Below are 15,686 nucleotides of genomic sequence, written 5' to 3'. Positions count from 1 at the left end.
TGTTTTAGTAATTCAGCCATTGTTTCAGGAATACCTAAGACTGGAAATACAAGTGCTTCCTTCAAATCTCACCCTAGTTGACCTTCAGACGTGGTCTCCCTGCTGTATATTGGAAAGCAGTCAGAGAAGGTAACAATAAGAAGAGCAGTTCTGGGACACAAAGCTATAGACTAGGAAGGAGTGAGCGCTGATCCCTGGAATACTCATAGGGCATGGAGTCATTATGAATCAAATGCAATGGAAAAAGAAGACACACAATATAGATATGATCTTGTGCTTATCTCATTGATTGTTTGCCACAGAGCGTGACTGAAACAGATCAACATTCTAAGGGATAAACCTCCTTCTGTCAGAATGTCTTACAAACCAGTGTCACAAATTTGCACCCTTCAACCATAATGTGGTGGAGCCCCATAAAAAATGGACTTGGAATAGGGACTAAATAGTGGATTGACAGCAGTGTTTTAACATCTAAGGGATCATTTACAAACTGGTGGGCAGAATGCAAAGAATGCCCCCAAACAGCCATGTTTTTGCACTTTGCTCCTTGCCCTACACTTTTCTAAATTCTCACAGGTGTCTGTGCTCCATGCAGCAGTGCTGTATTCAGGGTCAGACTGGGCCACCAGGGCATAATGAGAAAACCTGGTGGGCTCCGACCTTCATGGGCTCTGCACATCCCGGACTGCTGCCTTCCCAGTCTCTGCGGGGCCACAGCCTGATAATTTTAGAGTGAGCTGAAGGTACGACTTTGGGGAAGGCACAGCAAGAGGTACGCAGTGGGGTGTGATACAGTTGGGGAGGGAGTTTGCGGTGGTGGGGGAATTCACAAACTGAGGTTGTACTGATGGGCCCTTGTGATGGAGACACAGTGGGACCTGGATCCATTTGTCTGACGCTTCCTGTGTTGATGAGGGGCAGGCAGATAAATGGCACGTAGGCGCAGGCTGGTGGGTGCAGTTTGCAATGAAGCCCTGTACTTATGCCTGCCTTGTGGCAGCTGGTGTTGTTCTCTTCACCTAGCGCTGGATTTCCAATCTGGCACTAGGTGCAGAGCAAAGGCAAAGCCAGACACAAATGCTTTTTGAATGTGAACTAAGGTGCCCACTTTTGCCCAAATTTTAGCTTTCTAGCACTTGTGTCCAGGGTCATATAGACTCTTGAAGTCCTTATGTTTTTTACCAACCCCTTAGATGCTGCTTCATGTGACCTCATGTTGGCTGCAAGTTTTGGTTGCATAAAAAACTGGTATACTGCCTGTAGGCTGCCAGTCCACAAAGGAGCTTCCAAATAGCCAATTACAGTCATACTTGGTACCTCCCCCAGGAATGTTTCTCACCCCAACTCTGTTGACATGTAACTCATGGATGAAAAGGGTTAGGGGCTTTGTCTCATTTTGGTGTAAGGTGGGACTTCAAGAGGAGACAACAGCAAATATACCTCTACTTCAGCAGTTACATTTACATATATCTTTAAAACTACTGGAAAATCAATGCTGAATAAAAATGGACTTTCTTTAATGGAGTTTTTTTATTTTATTTTATTCCATGAAAAAAGAAAGGCATGGGGCTCTGTGATGAAAAGTATATCCACATGGAACTATGGGGCTAATAGACTAACCTCCGAAAATTCGCCAGCGATGGCGTCGCACACAGCGCAACACTTCGCCAGGAGTAGATTCGACAGGAAAACGCTAATTCACTAAAATCCTTAGTTGCATCAGGGCACTGAATGCTGGCGAAATGGCGCTAGCTTTACTGCGCCAAGTGAAGCGAAGTTACGCTGGTGTTGGCTAAGTTGCATACGGCAGGAAGTTAAAGTAATGCAAATACATTAAATTACACAAGCCCGGGAAACCTTAATAAAATAAAGTTGTTATATTGCCCTACACATGAGCCCAGTGTATAGTTTATGTGCCATATGTTAGGAAATGTAGGGGGGAACCCGGTTACCCCAGAAAAATTTTACGCCTATCACCCTGAAAAAAGGAAAATACCCTAGTGTTTTTTGGGACTTATAAACATTTTCATCTATGTTTAAGGAACTCCTATCTACTCTATTGCACTTTGCCTGGTCTGAGGTGGTGAAGGCAAGTCTGGTGCAAGAGGTAGGGTGGCCACCTTTTCTAAAAAACATTTACCCGCCGGTGGGGGGGCGGCTACAAAAAGGGGCGGGCCTTGATATAAAAGGGGGCAGAATCACGCACAGTGATGCAAAAGGGGGCGGAGCAACATGCAAGATGGACAGAAAACTGCTAAAAAGGTAAGTATTGAGGGGATTGGGGGAAGGGCCAAGGGCTTTTTCTTAAGGGTATTACAAATTACCAGCAACTACAACGCCGGTAAATTTGTAATACCGACCCGGCCTTGGCAGGTGTTTTACTGACTAGGCCAGTAAAATACCGGCCTGGTGGCAACCCTAGAAAGAGGTAACGTTTAGTAAAATCCGCATCTTAGTGAATTTGTGTAGTCCATTCGCCAGAGCGAAAATTAGCCTGGCGTTAGGGAGCAAAGTACCGCTAGAGTCTATCTCCTTTGCTAGCGAAACACGCCAGCGACCGAAGTTCCGAAGCGACGTCAACCCTGGCAATTTTCCCCTGCGTTAGTCAATTTGCCCTTTAGTAAACTTGCCCCTAAGTATTCTGTGGTAGCCCAGAGGGTTAACCAAAAGTTGAGCAGTAAATACATTTATCCCTGACAGAAATGAACACAATTTATTGTGCAGGCTGATATCACTTCATTGTGCTATTTATCTTATCAACTTTCCCTTTCACTGCATTTGCCAGATTAGCAGGATGGCTTTAAACACTAGTGAGAGAGATGAAAGAAAGAAGTATTTTGCAAATAAATGTGAATCAGGTTGATAAGATGTGCAGAGAGGATATGAGCAGCCCACACCCCCGGGTGAGGAGGGCAAGGAAAATCCGCGTGTAGTAGTGAGAGAAGTCAAGTCACATGCACAGCAAGGACAGCAGCAGAGGCAGCACAAGGAGGAGTCAGATTACAGTAAGAATGGGCAGTGCAGGAGCCGGAGTAGATCAGACAGGGGATTGACTGCCGAGGCTGCACAGCCCTCACAGCGCCGCACATGACTGGAGCAATGACTGTGCTGCTGCTGCTGCTGCTGCCGGGGGATTCTCCACTCACTGTCGCTGCACAATGAAAGATCCCTGTGTGACAAGTCAGCCCCGGACAGGAGTTACTTCACAATAGTCAGCGGCTGGGCTTGCCATTGGGAATGAGAAACATCATGTATTTTGGTAAGTGCTTTTTCATTAGCCCTCAACTTCAATGCTTTCAATGAAACAGCTGTTTTGACGTGGACACATTCATCTCTAGCACCAGCCACTACTTTGCTTTTTTTCTTTTTTTTTCTTTTCCTTCTGTGGAAGATTTGGGGTACTATCCAGTAATGACTTGGGGTAACTGCAGTTCCTATATGGGGGGTAAATGGTTTGTTCCATTGGACTGTTTGCACTAGTAGCTCAGAACAGAAAGTTAGCAAGTTGCCCTATAAATGATGTACAATGTGGCCATAAGATGCCCAGGGCTGTGCAATTGTTATGGGAACACTAAAAGGCAGAAACTTCCGCTCCCCACTCCAGGGTTTGGGAGAACCTGTGAATAGCACATATTCCCTGGTAACATGTAGGCAGAGCCAGAAAATACATTAGTCGCCATCAAATCGCCCACCAGAGAGCTCACCGCTTTTTATAACGTGATTGCAGGGAGTTTGGTTTCAATTTGTATTGTAAGAAGCAACCTCTAAGCACCCCACTACCTGAAGTCTGAATCATGCTGTAGCTTTCTATAAGGCCGATCAGGCACCAGCCGTTGTCTTGTCGTGATTGGCATATCACAGTAAATGTGCAAATAAGCCTGTGATATTTTCTCAGCTCTCTACACGTATTGATTTATTCTATGCGCCCATTCATAACGTTCAAGGTGAAAAACCACAGTAATATTTTACAGGGGCCATGTAGTAAAGACTTCACGCCACCACCACCACCTGCTATAAAGGATTTTGTTAAGATCTAAGCTTATTTTTAAAGGTGTTTTGTGAATTGAAACGGCTCCATCATTCCTGCTGTTTTCTTTTTGAAGAAGGGATATGCGGGTTTACGTGTTTACACCAGGCATTGGAAGCACAAGGGGTTAAGCTGAGAGAAGGAATCACAGAGAATATGGGACTGTCTGCTGGTTAGTGGCATGCCCTTTATGAAACTAAGTGCCACTGATAATGATTCCCTTGAGTCGTGTAAGGTTAGAAGGCTTAGAGTTGAACTGGCTAGCTGGCAGACGGCATGCAAGAAAAATCTAAAAAGTGTATGCATATTTGGTTCTTAAGATATATTTTCCAGCAGAACAAGCAGGTGTATACCAGGCATGCCTGACCCTAAAGCTCCAATTTGACAGAAATACTCTTGAAATACTCAGAAATACTCTTGGAAATTGTTTTTGTTGCATGCCAAGGATTCAGTGAAGGGAGAATGCCCATTTTTAGATAATGCTCTCGTTCAAGGCTAATGTAATTCATTCACTGTCATGCAATGTCATCTGAAACAGTATTTATGTGGCCAGCTATTATACATGCAGTGTAAATCATTTGTGAAGGGGCTTCCTCGCATAGCAAAACTGCGTGCACACAGCACTACTATCTCCAGGATAGGCATCTCTGCTCAGCACAACAAGAGATGGAGTTAGAAACCAGGGAAATGGGGTCCCATCAGAGGGGAGAAAATGATGAAACAATCAATCAAAGAAGTACAACATGCAACTTTGCTATCACTGTTAACTACAGTATCTCCCAGCACCCTTGGCTGGGCTATGGGCATTGTGGTATAACAACTGGACAGCACTGTAGTAGAACAACAGCTGGACGGCAAAAGATAGGCATCCTTGATGTATTAAGAATAAAAATAGTATTATCTATACATTTTGTATCTTTAATGGGCCCCTCTCATGCTGGGGCCCCAGCACCATCACACCTACTCTGGGTTTCTTAATATTAAAAAATAAATACTCTGATATTGCAGCACCATTTGTATGTGTGTATAAATGTGTGTATATACAGTATGTATATATATATATATATATATATATATATATATATATATATATATATACACAAACAGGTATGGGATCTGTTATCCAGAAAGGTCCGAAACCCGTTATACAAAAAGCTGCAAATTCATAAATTCCATTTATCCATTTAATCCAAAAGTTTTGCCTTTTTCTCTGTAATAATAAAATAGTACCTTGTATTTGATCCAAACTAAGATATAATTAATTACAGTAGGAAAACCAGCCTATTGGGTTTATTTAATGTGTACATGATTTTATACTAGACGTAAGTAATCCATTATCCAGAAAACCTCAGGTCCCGAGCATTCTGGATAACAGGTCTCATACCTGTATATATAAAAGCAAACACGCAAATAAATCCCAAAAAATATATCCCCATGTACAAATAATTCCTAGTTGTGTGTAGCACTAAATGAAGGAACATACTTTTCTTGAGTCATGGAAAAGAGCAGCAGGGGAAGGCTGGGCAAGCACTCTCACGAGGAAAACAAAATATTACAAACTAGTTCCTTGAAAACATCTTTGAAATGGAATTTGCCTAACACTGGTGCAGAATAGGAACTCTGACAGACAATGGAAGAATAGAACTATCGAACTCTGCTCCACTTTATCATAGTTCTCCTTTTGGAACTGCAGAAGTTCTTGGCTTAATACACTCCCAGACTTATAAGGGCGCATTATAAAAGACATGCTTATTATGAAAACCAAATGCTAATTTGGCAGTAAACTCAAGGTGTAGGAGTCATGTAGAAAAAGTCACGCGATTATTTCAGCACCTTTGGTTAAAAAGTTAGAGCGTTCCATCTTTTCTTTAAAGTTGTGCCTATGTGCGATTTTGGGACGAGAAAACGTGGTTTCTATAGAATTTCTTCTGCAGATTCAGTTGCCTGGGAATCACTGTACAAAAACGTCAGTTAATATTAAAAGCAAAGCAAGTATGTGTTCAGGTATGATACAGTATAAACCTTTCTAAATTATCAGGAACCCCTGGGGAAATGAGAAAAGGTGTGTGAAAGTGTAAGTGTAGAAATATTCCATTATAGCACACAATACCATTGTAACCTAGTATATAGAAACATTGCCCTTGCAGTGCTATCCATAAAGAAAACTGGCTGATGTAAACATTCTTAATAGGCAGTAAAAGAACCAAAGCTGATCTGTCATGACTCTTATAGCTTACATAAAGTGGAATACTACTTTGTACAACACTGCGTTTAATGCACAGAGTGGTGATATATGAATGCCAAATGTGGCTTTTGCAAGAATTCTCTTACTAAATTCACTCATCTAAAGAGCAGGGAGTCGGCTTTTATCTATGATCATTTAGGCTTCCCCTGTGAACTTCTTTGTCAATTGAAAATCCGTAAAAGTAATGCTTTAAATACAAGCAAGCAAATGTCATATTGGAAGCTCAGCTGTGGGATCTGTTATCTGCAATGCGTAGGTCGTTTTCCAGATCTGTTTTTGTTATTTGGAGCACCATTTCTGACGTCTACTGAAAACATTTTAAATATAGGCAATAGGATTGTTGTGCAACCAATACGGATCCATGCAGCTTAGTTTCCAAGTACAGGTATGGGATCTGTTATCCGGACACCCGTTATCCAGAAAGCTCCAAATTACAGTTAAGGCTGTCTCCCATCGAATCCAAATAATCCAAATTTTTAAAAATTATTTTCTTTTTCTCTGTACTAATAAAACAGTAGCTTGTACTTGATCTAAACTAAGATATAATGACTCCTTGGGGCAAATTCACTAAGATTCGTAGTTGCGCCAGGCGTAACTTCGCCACACTTTGCCACACTTTGCCAGGCGTATTTTCACCAGCGCTCCGCAAATTCACTAAAATCCGAAGTTGCGCTCAGGGGTAGTGTAAGGTTGCGAAGTTGCGCTAGCGTTGATTCGCTAAGCGAAGCGAAGTTACGCTAGCGATGGTTAATTTGCATACGGCGCCAAATTCAAATTTCAATGGAGGAATACGTACAATCACTACAATTGCCTGGGAAACCTTCAAAACATCAAATAATTTTTTTTTCTTGCCCTACACATGTGCCCACTGTATAGTTAAGTTGCCATGAGTTAGGAAATGTAGGGGGGAAGGAGGGGAGCCCCAAAATTTTTTTCGATCTTTTTCAGTCTATCACCCATAATATAGAAAAAACGACAGCGTTTTATGGGACTTAGAAAAATTTCTAACTTTTTTTGAAGCAATCCCTATCTACTCTATTGCACTTCGCCTGGTCTGAGGTGGCGAAGGAAGTCTAGCGTAAAAGGTAGCGTTCAGTACACTGCGCGCGTTAGTGAATTTGTGTAGTTACGTCCGTTGCGCAAATTCGCCAGGCGTAAGGGTGCGAAGTAACACTATCGAATTTACGCCAGCGTTCATTAGTGAATTTGCGAAGTAACGAAAATGACCAACGCTAGCGAATTGACGCTAGCGTTAGGTGCTTCGGCGCTTAGTGAATTTGCCCCTATATTGGAAGCAAAAACATCCTATTGGGTTTGTAAAGTGTTTAAATGGTCTTCTAGTACAGAATCCCATAGATTTCTGGATAATTGCTTTCCTGATAATAGGATGGGATTCCTAGTGTGTTACTTGTAGGTTATGATTTTGGTTGAAAATAAAGTAATTGGCCTCACTAGAAGCATTCATTTCATTTTTAATTCCACATTGCTAATTTGGATAAGAGAACCCTGTCAGCACACTGTGCCTGTAAGACTGCTGAGATGTAGCAAATCATGCTAAACTAAACTCTTGCAGTGACATTTATCGATGGTTCACTATGGGAAGGTCATCTGTCCATATAAGAGAAAGTGTAGCTGGCGCACCATGTGGCAGCACAACTGAGTAACCATTGCCTTAATGGGCCGTTAACAATTTTAATAGTAAGATGTTTTTTTTTTTAAAGCCCCCTTTTTTTTTTTGCTTAGCTCTGGCCAATTGAAATGACTCGTACTTTCTGGAAAACTTGGCAAGCTTTACAGGAATTGGAGCAGCTGTATTTGGAATTTTTATTTTATCTTTTTACAACCCTATCATAGTCTCATAGGAAGACCGTACATTACAAACAAAACAAAGTCATAAAAAGCAGAACTGATAGGTCACAAAATTTTATGCAAACTCTACGAACATCCCCATGTCTAGTCTTTTAGTTTTTCAGGATTGAGATTGGTTGTTAGGCAAGTCCTTAAATTAATAGTCATGCCTGCTCTGCCTTATACCTCTTGACTGTCCCATTTTGAGCGGGGCAGTCCTGATTTTGACAGCTCAACCCGCAGTCCAGGCTTGTTACTGAAATGTCCTGACATTCTCTTTGATCTCCTGCACTGAACAGCCAGATAAAGATACAACGTTTCTCACTTAATTGGCTTTTGACAGAGAGCCCAGAACAGCCACCAGGTGCACTTGGATACTTTTGTAACAATTTAAGATGAGCAAATAAGTAATTGTAACAATTTAAGATAAGCAGATCTCTTAAAGGACAATTCACCTTCATTAGCAAAACTGAATTGTGTTCAAACTTTCATAACCTGCCAAATTTTGTAAAATTAACAATGTAATTAGGGGGGCACAACAATGGGCGTGGTCACAAAAATGTTGCCGCCTCTATTCCAAAACTGTTGGGAAGTATGCATTAGGGTTTTCACAGAAATAATTGTAAGCAAAATCTTATGTCATCCATAAACACGACACTATTTCAATATTTTTCCTTGCCCATGCCTAGCTTCCAGAAAGGAGGGGTTTTCAGTATTTAGTACTTTTTATTTTTTTATACTTTATTTTAGGGCTCTTACAGATGAACGTTTTTAGCTGCGCTCCCCTGCGTTCCGGTTTCATGCGTTCAGCCGCAGGGGAGCGCAGGAGTAGATGCACTGAATTCTTTTCAATGGGGCTGTACTCACACAGACGCATGTAAGCGCCGAACGGAGAAAAAATGCAACATGCTGCGTCCCAGTTGGGAGCGCAGTTAAAAACTCTCGTCTGTAAGAGCCCTTAGTATGTTGTTTCTCTATATGCCAGTGTTATATTTGCTGTGGGCCATTTTTTTTGTTGCTGCTGCTTCAAGTGGTTTTCATTGCATTTCTGTTCCTACCAGAACCATTGGGGCTGATAGGTGATTGCACAAACTATGTTAGCCCTGGAAACAAATCACATCCGGTGTTAAGGTGGCCATAGACACACAGATAATATCGTACAAAAAAATTTTTCGTCCGATATTCATTGCGTGTATGGTGGAAAAAGAGCCGACCGATATCGGCAGAAGACTTGGATATCGGTCGGCTCGTGGATCGGGCTGGATGGAAAATTTTGATCGGGGTGCCTTTGAAGGGACCCAAACATCGCCCATTGTTAGTGCTGAATCGTCAGATACAGGTAGAATTCTATTGTTTCTTTCCATATATCCACCTGTATATCTGACGATTCAGCTCTACACGTGTGTATTGAAACAAACGATCTTTCTTGGAAAGATCTTTTCCAAGAAAGATCGTAATTATTACGTCTATGGCCACCTAGATTATGCAAACCTTGTTAACCCCGGCAACAAATCACATCAAAATGTTTTTTGCACCTACATCATCTTTTAGAACCTATATTAGCATATCAGTCAAGGGAGTTTATGGGCAGGACTAGATTGCAATGCAATGTCGGGTCCAATTGCTTCATCTAGTCCTGCCCTAAATGTTGATAGGTAATTGCATGGTGTATGGGGTAGGAGTCACATAGGTTGGCCTTAGGCTGATGGTTCACTATGGGGTAATTTACAGATCCCTGGGACAAAAGTGTTATAGTGATAAGGGCAATAGTGCTCATCTAAGTATTTGCACATAAGGGAACACTGCTTCTCAAACCAGATATAAAATCTGAATGAAGCTCAAGTTAAGGGGTGGGAGGGGAACACCTACGTGCCCCCAGTCCCTTTAGATAGAGCACTGCCTAACGCAGACAGCACTCTAAGAGGCCTGCAGTCATTCTGTAAAAGCAGAAGAAGTCTAATTGCTTTTTTGCACACTGAGTTTTAAAGGTGAAGGACCTGTTATGCTTTTTTTTCCAGTAGAAGAAATGCAGATAATAGCAGATGCTGCCTCAATTTAGTAGTATCTGACATGAAGGGTATATATGTTCCTGGGTGCAGTTCAGCCAGAAAATTCACGCTTGTTTCATGGCTGGAATCAGCCCCATCTGCACAGTGAATAGTATGTATGTATGTCAATTACTACACACACAGGTTGACATCAGGTTGGTGTTAAAAAAATGTTCTTAAAGGGGTAGTTCACATTCACACTAGTTGTTTTCAGACAGATCACCAGAAATAACGACTTTTTCCAATCACTTTCTATTTGCTATGTATCACTATTTTTCTAATATTGAAGTGTAAAGTGTCATCTTTCACCTTCTTAAGTAGCTCTGGGAGGGGAGTCACCAACCCTGTAAAGTGTTTTAAATTGATACATTTAGTTGATACATTTTTTATCTTTGTCCCTGCTGAGCAGAATCTCTGGGTTTCATTACAGACAACTGTTAGAATTGATACAATAGTTACTAATACTCCAGAGATGCTGCTGAGAAATATATCAACTAAATGTTGCAAAATTGTAACAGTTTAGAGTCTGCACCGGAATTACTGAGCTGTCAGACTCAAACACCAGAGACACGAACATTCAACTTTAAACTTAGATTGTGGAAAAACAGTAAAAAATAAATAATGTAATAATGTCAATAAGTAATTTAAAAAAGTCATTATTTCTGGGGAACAATCTGAAAACAACTGAACTGAAAAAAGTGTTTAGAAGGTGAACAACCCCTTTAACATCAGCCTTATGGAGGCAACACTTGCTGTGACCAGTATCCAAGCAATTGGGATTGGGATTGGCCTGTGCACAGTGGGGTTTTATTCAATGAGTGATGTGGTTGGGGAGGGGGCAGAGTACCCTGTTGGTGGTGGTGCTAACCCTTAAACATTGGGGGGGTTCTGTTTCCATTCCTAATTAAGCTCATTAACCATAACATTTAGTAGCCTAATAACCAATTGATATTTTGTGTTTTCTAAAGCATTTTGCAAAGAGAACATATACCATTTAATAGCATATTTAAAAAAATATATATATATATCTATCTATATATATATCTATATATATAGATATATATATATATATATAAACACATTTGCTTTTGTAATTGTGTAATGAGAATGCACTCTTGACTTAATTAATGTATAGAGTTAACGTGACATCTTTATTCTTGTGAGAATGGCATGAATGTGGCTGCAATGGCTTCCTCTAGTTATTTTCAAGTGTTATCTTCCTATACATATGTCATGTTACTTCTGGCTTTTGTTCTATGCCCTCCTTATTCTATCCTGCTGGTGTGATCTGCCTTCTTGCTTTTGTGGAGATGCACTTAGGAATATGTTGATGCGTTTAGCCTATTGCGGCTTGTAAAGGGAACATATAAATGTTATCTTCTGCTGTGGATCCTGTAGTTGCACTCTCAGAATTTCATAAAGAAAATTATATGATTTTTCCTGCTTTAAAGTGCTTTCAGTTGTTACTCTTCTTATGTTTTTAAAGGGTTTTTATTTTGCATTTTTAGAAAGTAAGACAATACATAACACAAAACAATTAACGGTTGCAGTCAATAAAAGCAGATAACCAGTCGTAGAACTTTTCAACATGTAGTCGTGATATAATCAGCAATCCTTAAGAGCAATACCATAAGCCCATTAGCTAACACAACTGTCACATAAACCCTTGATTGCCAGTATAAATAAACAATACGTTTGTACCTGGGGTGGGAATGGCAGCCTCATATTTTACAGTGTGCCATCAAGTAGATTGAGAATTAGGTTTGCATCCAGCCAGGGGGTCCACATTTTGTCAATTTTTTTGTGGGGAACCTCTAGCAATAAATGTCAACGTGATCAGAGGAATGGGTTTATTTACCAGTGCTATTCAATCTTCAAATCTAGAAGTAGTTTTGCTCATCCATTTCATGATAATCACTTTCTTCGCATAAAACAAAAGTGACCTCAACAGGTTTCTAGGCTGATTGTGGGGGATAAGTCCTCAACCAATCCCAGTAAACATACTTCTAGAGCATTAACCCTGGGGAAGTCTAGTTGTTTGGTTATATATCCCACTACGGCTAACCAATAATTAGCAGTACGAGTACAAGCTCACACCATATGCACAAAGCTGGTATTAATGTCTTGACATTTGGGACATTCTGCGTTACAAGACCTTCCCATTTAAGTTTAAGTGGGGTGATCTATATCTGATGGATGACTTTAAACTGAATCATCCTGTCCCTTGAGGTTATGAGGAAACTGTATAGGTTCTCTATCACTTCCTCCCAATGTTCATCATCTATCTATACAGGAACAGAATCCCACTTAAACTGAATAAAAGCTCCATCTTGGAGTAAATATTATTACATGTAGTGGGCCAATTATTTCTCATATAGCATATTTGAGGACTGGATTAAATTAAGATGATGATGTCATACATTAAAATGTATGGAACCTTGGAGCAGACTGGGGGCATAAAAATCTTTATCTGGCCCGTGGGTCTCCAATTGGACAGCCCTGATTTAGGGCAATTACCCTTCCTTTAAGTTCTGCTATAAAATTAGACTCCAAGTATCTGGCAGTGGGCTGAGGGTTTTGAAAAAATATAGAATACAGGTATAAGATCCCCTATCCAGAAAACCTGTTATCCAGAAAGCTCCAAATTATGGGAAGGTTATCTCCCATAGACTTCATTTTAATCAAATAATTCAAAACATTTTTAAATTATTTCCTTTTTCTCTGTAATAATACAACAGTACCTTGTATTTGAACCTGACTGAGCTGCATGAATCCATATTGGTGGCAAAACAATCCTATTGGGTTTATTCAATGCTGTAATTTTTTAAGCAGACTTAAGGTATGGTGATCCAAATTATGGAAAGGTCCCTTATCTGGAAAACTCGAGGTCCCAAGCATTTAGGATAATTGATCCTATACCTGTAATATTTTTTTCTGTAAAATCACCTCCAAAGCTTCCACGCTAGTCAAGTCATAGCTCTGTTTATTAAGATATTGCTGTTTCCGCTTGTATTTATGCAAATTAGGGATGCAATGAATTCGGAATTTGGTTTGGGATTCAGCCAGAATCCTTGTGCCGGGCTGAACCAAATCTGAATACTAATATGTATATTAGGGGTGGGAAGGAAAATCATGTGACATTTCATCACAAAACAAGGAAGTAAAAAAAGTCCCACTTTTTCCATTCCCATCCATAATTTGCATATGCAAATTAGGGGTTGGTTCGGTATTTGGCCAAATCTTTTAAGGATTCAGGGATTCGGCTGAATCCCAAATAGTGGATTCGGTGCATCCCTAATGCATATGAAAAAAAAAAACTTTTTTTTGTAGACAGATATTCATGACCATGTGCTAAATTGTGATCATATAGCTCAACTATCACGGATAGCAGTCAGGTTGTCCGAAGTGAAAATTTTATGCAGCAAATGTATGGATGGAGTATTAGCAGACCTGAGAGTAGCTGCATCATTGTATCACCTTAGGTCATTCAGTCTGAATAAACAGAACACTGCTGAAATATGATAACTTTTATCTTATTCAGTGTTTCAGTGCACTCACGTTGCACAGTAACTATAAATCAATGGGGTCCGTTAACTTTTGTGTTCTTGTGTAGTGGAATGCACTGCATGGTACAGATATTGGACCTGTCATTCAGAATGCTTGCAACCTGGGGTTTTCTGGATAAAGGATCTCTCTGTTATTTGTATCTCCATACTTTATCTACTGAGAAATGATTTAAACATTAAATAAACCCAATAGGATTGTTTTGCCTTAGATAAGGATTAATTATATCTTCGTTTTGATCAAGTATTTATCAGAAACATCTCCCTATCATTTTAATGGACTTTCAGTAATAACGGAACTGTGTGCCTCCCTGCCTTCAACAGGCCCTCTTTACTTCTATAATCTGAAACTCTTATTCCTGAGATCTCAGAAGTCGACATAAGGCTTGGGACCCAGGTCAAGTTACTGTTAGAAAGGCCCACCTTCAATGAGCAACATCAGCTGCTTAGACATTGGAGAAAGAAGCTGAGTTTGAGACCACCACACATCCATAACTGGTTACTGGCAGGAAGGCAGCTAATTGGTTTATTAATGGGACAGTGTCATGTTTGCGATAAATATGGAAAAGTGTCACTTTCTCTTTTATATCGAGCTTTGTTTGTTTTTTGGTTTTTTTTTTTTAAAAAAAGCAATCAATCAGCTAAACTACTCATTACAAAATGAACACCAGATTTTGTTGCTTAAATTCTGGTGTATTTATCATTCATAAATGATTTTAGAGGATCCAGCAAAATTCTTTCATAAAAAGGCTGGACCTTTTGAAAATGTGCAAAATTGCTGATTGGCATTGCATTGGAATTTCCCAATTCAGTTGATTCAGTTAAACCATGTCTGAGGTAGTGTCAAATAATGGTGAAAATTATAGTTGATGGGTGGCATAAAGGTTATAACTAGTGATGGGCGAATTTATTTGCAGGTGCGAATTTGCGGTGAAAATTCGGCGGCGTCAAAATTTTTTTTTGAAAAAATGGATGCCGGCGTCAAAAACGGACGCCGGCATAAAAACGAGACGCCGGCACCGTTACGCGTTTTTTTTGCCGTTTCGCGAATTTGCGCGAAATTCGCAAATATTTCGGCGAAACGGCGCAAATTCGCCCATCACTAGTTATAACTATAAATATATAATACTGAAATATTGTTGCAGTATCCTATTTATTAGCTTCCACAGTATTTTCTGTTTGCTTTGAGTTGGCATTGCTAAGGCACTGACTGATGAAGAAGAATATTCCACTTTCAATATCATTTTATTAAAGCATATTTCAGGGAAGAACCAATGCAGGGTAAGTTAGTCATTCTGCTGCTGGTGCAGTGCATATTTCTTTTTTTATTTCTTTGGTTGAACCATTTAAATCTCCTACAGGAAGTGGTGTCTGGGTATTTCAAGGATCCTCTTTGCTATAACCAAAGATAAATGTTTAAAATCTGCAAAATGATGAATTCAGTGAACACATTGGACTCCTTTAATCAGTTCAGATTTCTTTCATTTTCACTTGCTGTTACACATATGTGCCTGTGAATTTGGTGCCCAGAATCTGGGTCTCTATAAATATATTGTAATCTGTTTTACACAGACAGATACAGACACATAGCCAAGTCTTTGTCTTTGATATTTAAATGTGCCTTTTTTGTATATAAAGTGAGACTTTTGATTTATTGATTTCCCTTTTCACCAGGTTCTATTTCTCTTCTATAATTTGAGAAGCCAAATGGTATAACTTAACCTAAAATGGAGATAGCACTGACCAAACTGCTTTGTTACATAGAAGTGGGAATATTTAAAGAAGAGAAGCATTTGTTGGGAAGTTAGGGGTGTTAATAACATGAAAACACCTTTTTACCCTTTCTTTGCCCTTTACATAATTGCTACTTTCAGTTAGAACTACTAAATTGAACTGAACTAATTTATTGATTTGACTTCTTCTCCTGCATCTTTTTCAGCTTGCATTGTAAAATG

General features: G+C 39.8%; 1 protein-coding gene across 2 annotated transcripts in view; it reads left to right on the top strand.

The window, feature by feature from the left end:
* The first annotated feature begins 2,943 nt into the window (after positions 1-2,943).
* The window catches only part of znf385d.L (zinc finger protein 385D L homeolog), a 191,649-nt gene continuing 178,906 nt past the window's right edge, over positions 2,944-15,686 (top strand). Inside the window, exon 1 of one of the 2 annotated variants that reach the window (XM_018267446.2) lies at positions 2,944-3,259. In XM_018267446.2, coding sequence (XP_018122935.1) covers positions 3,238-3,259 — 22 coding nt within the window. In that variant the 5' untranslated portion in view covers positions 2,944-3,237. The remainder of the gene's footprint in view (positions 3,260-15,686) is intronic. The other variant, XM_041566004.1, reaches the window with a different exon arrangement.

Source organism: Xenopus laevis, chromosome 6L (genome assembly GCF_017654675.1).
Source record: "Xenopus laevis strain J_2021 chromosome 6L, Xenopus_laevis_v10.1, whole genome shotgun sequence".
NCBI classification, from domain to species: domain Eukaryota; kingdom Metazoa; phylum Chordata; class Amphibia; order Anura; family Pipidae; genus Xenopus; species Xenopus laevis.
Note: the sequence above shows the minus strand (reverse complement) of the source record. Positions and strands in the feature narration are given on the sequence as shown.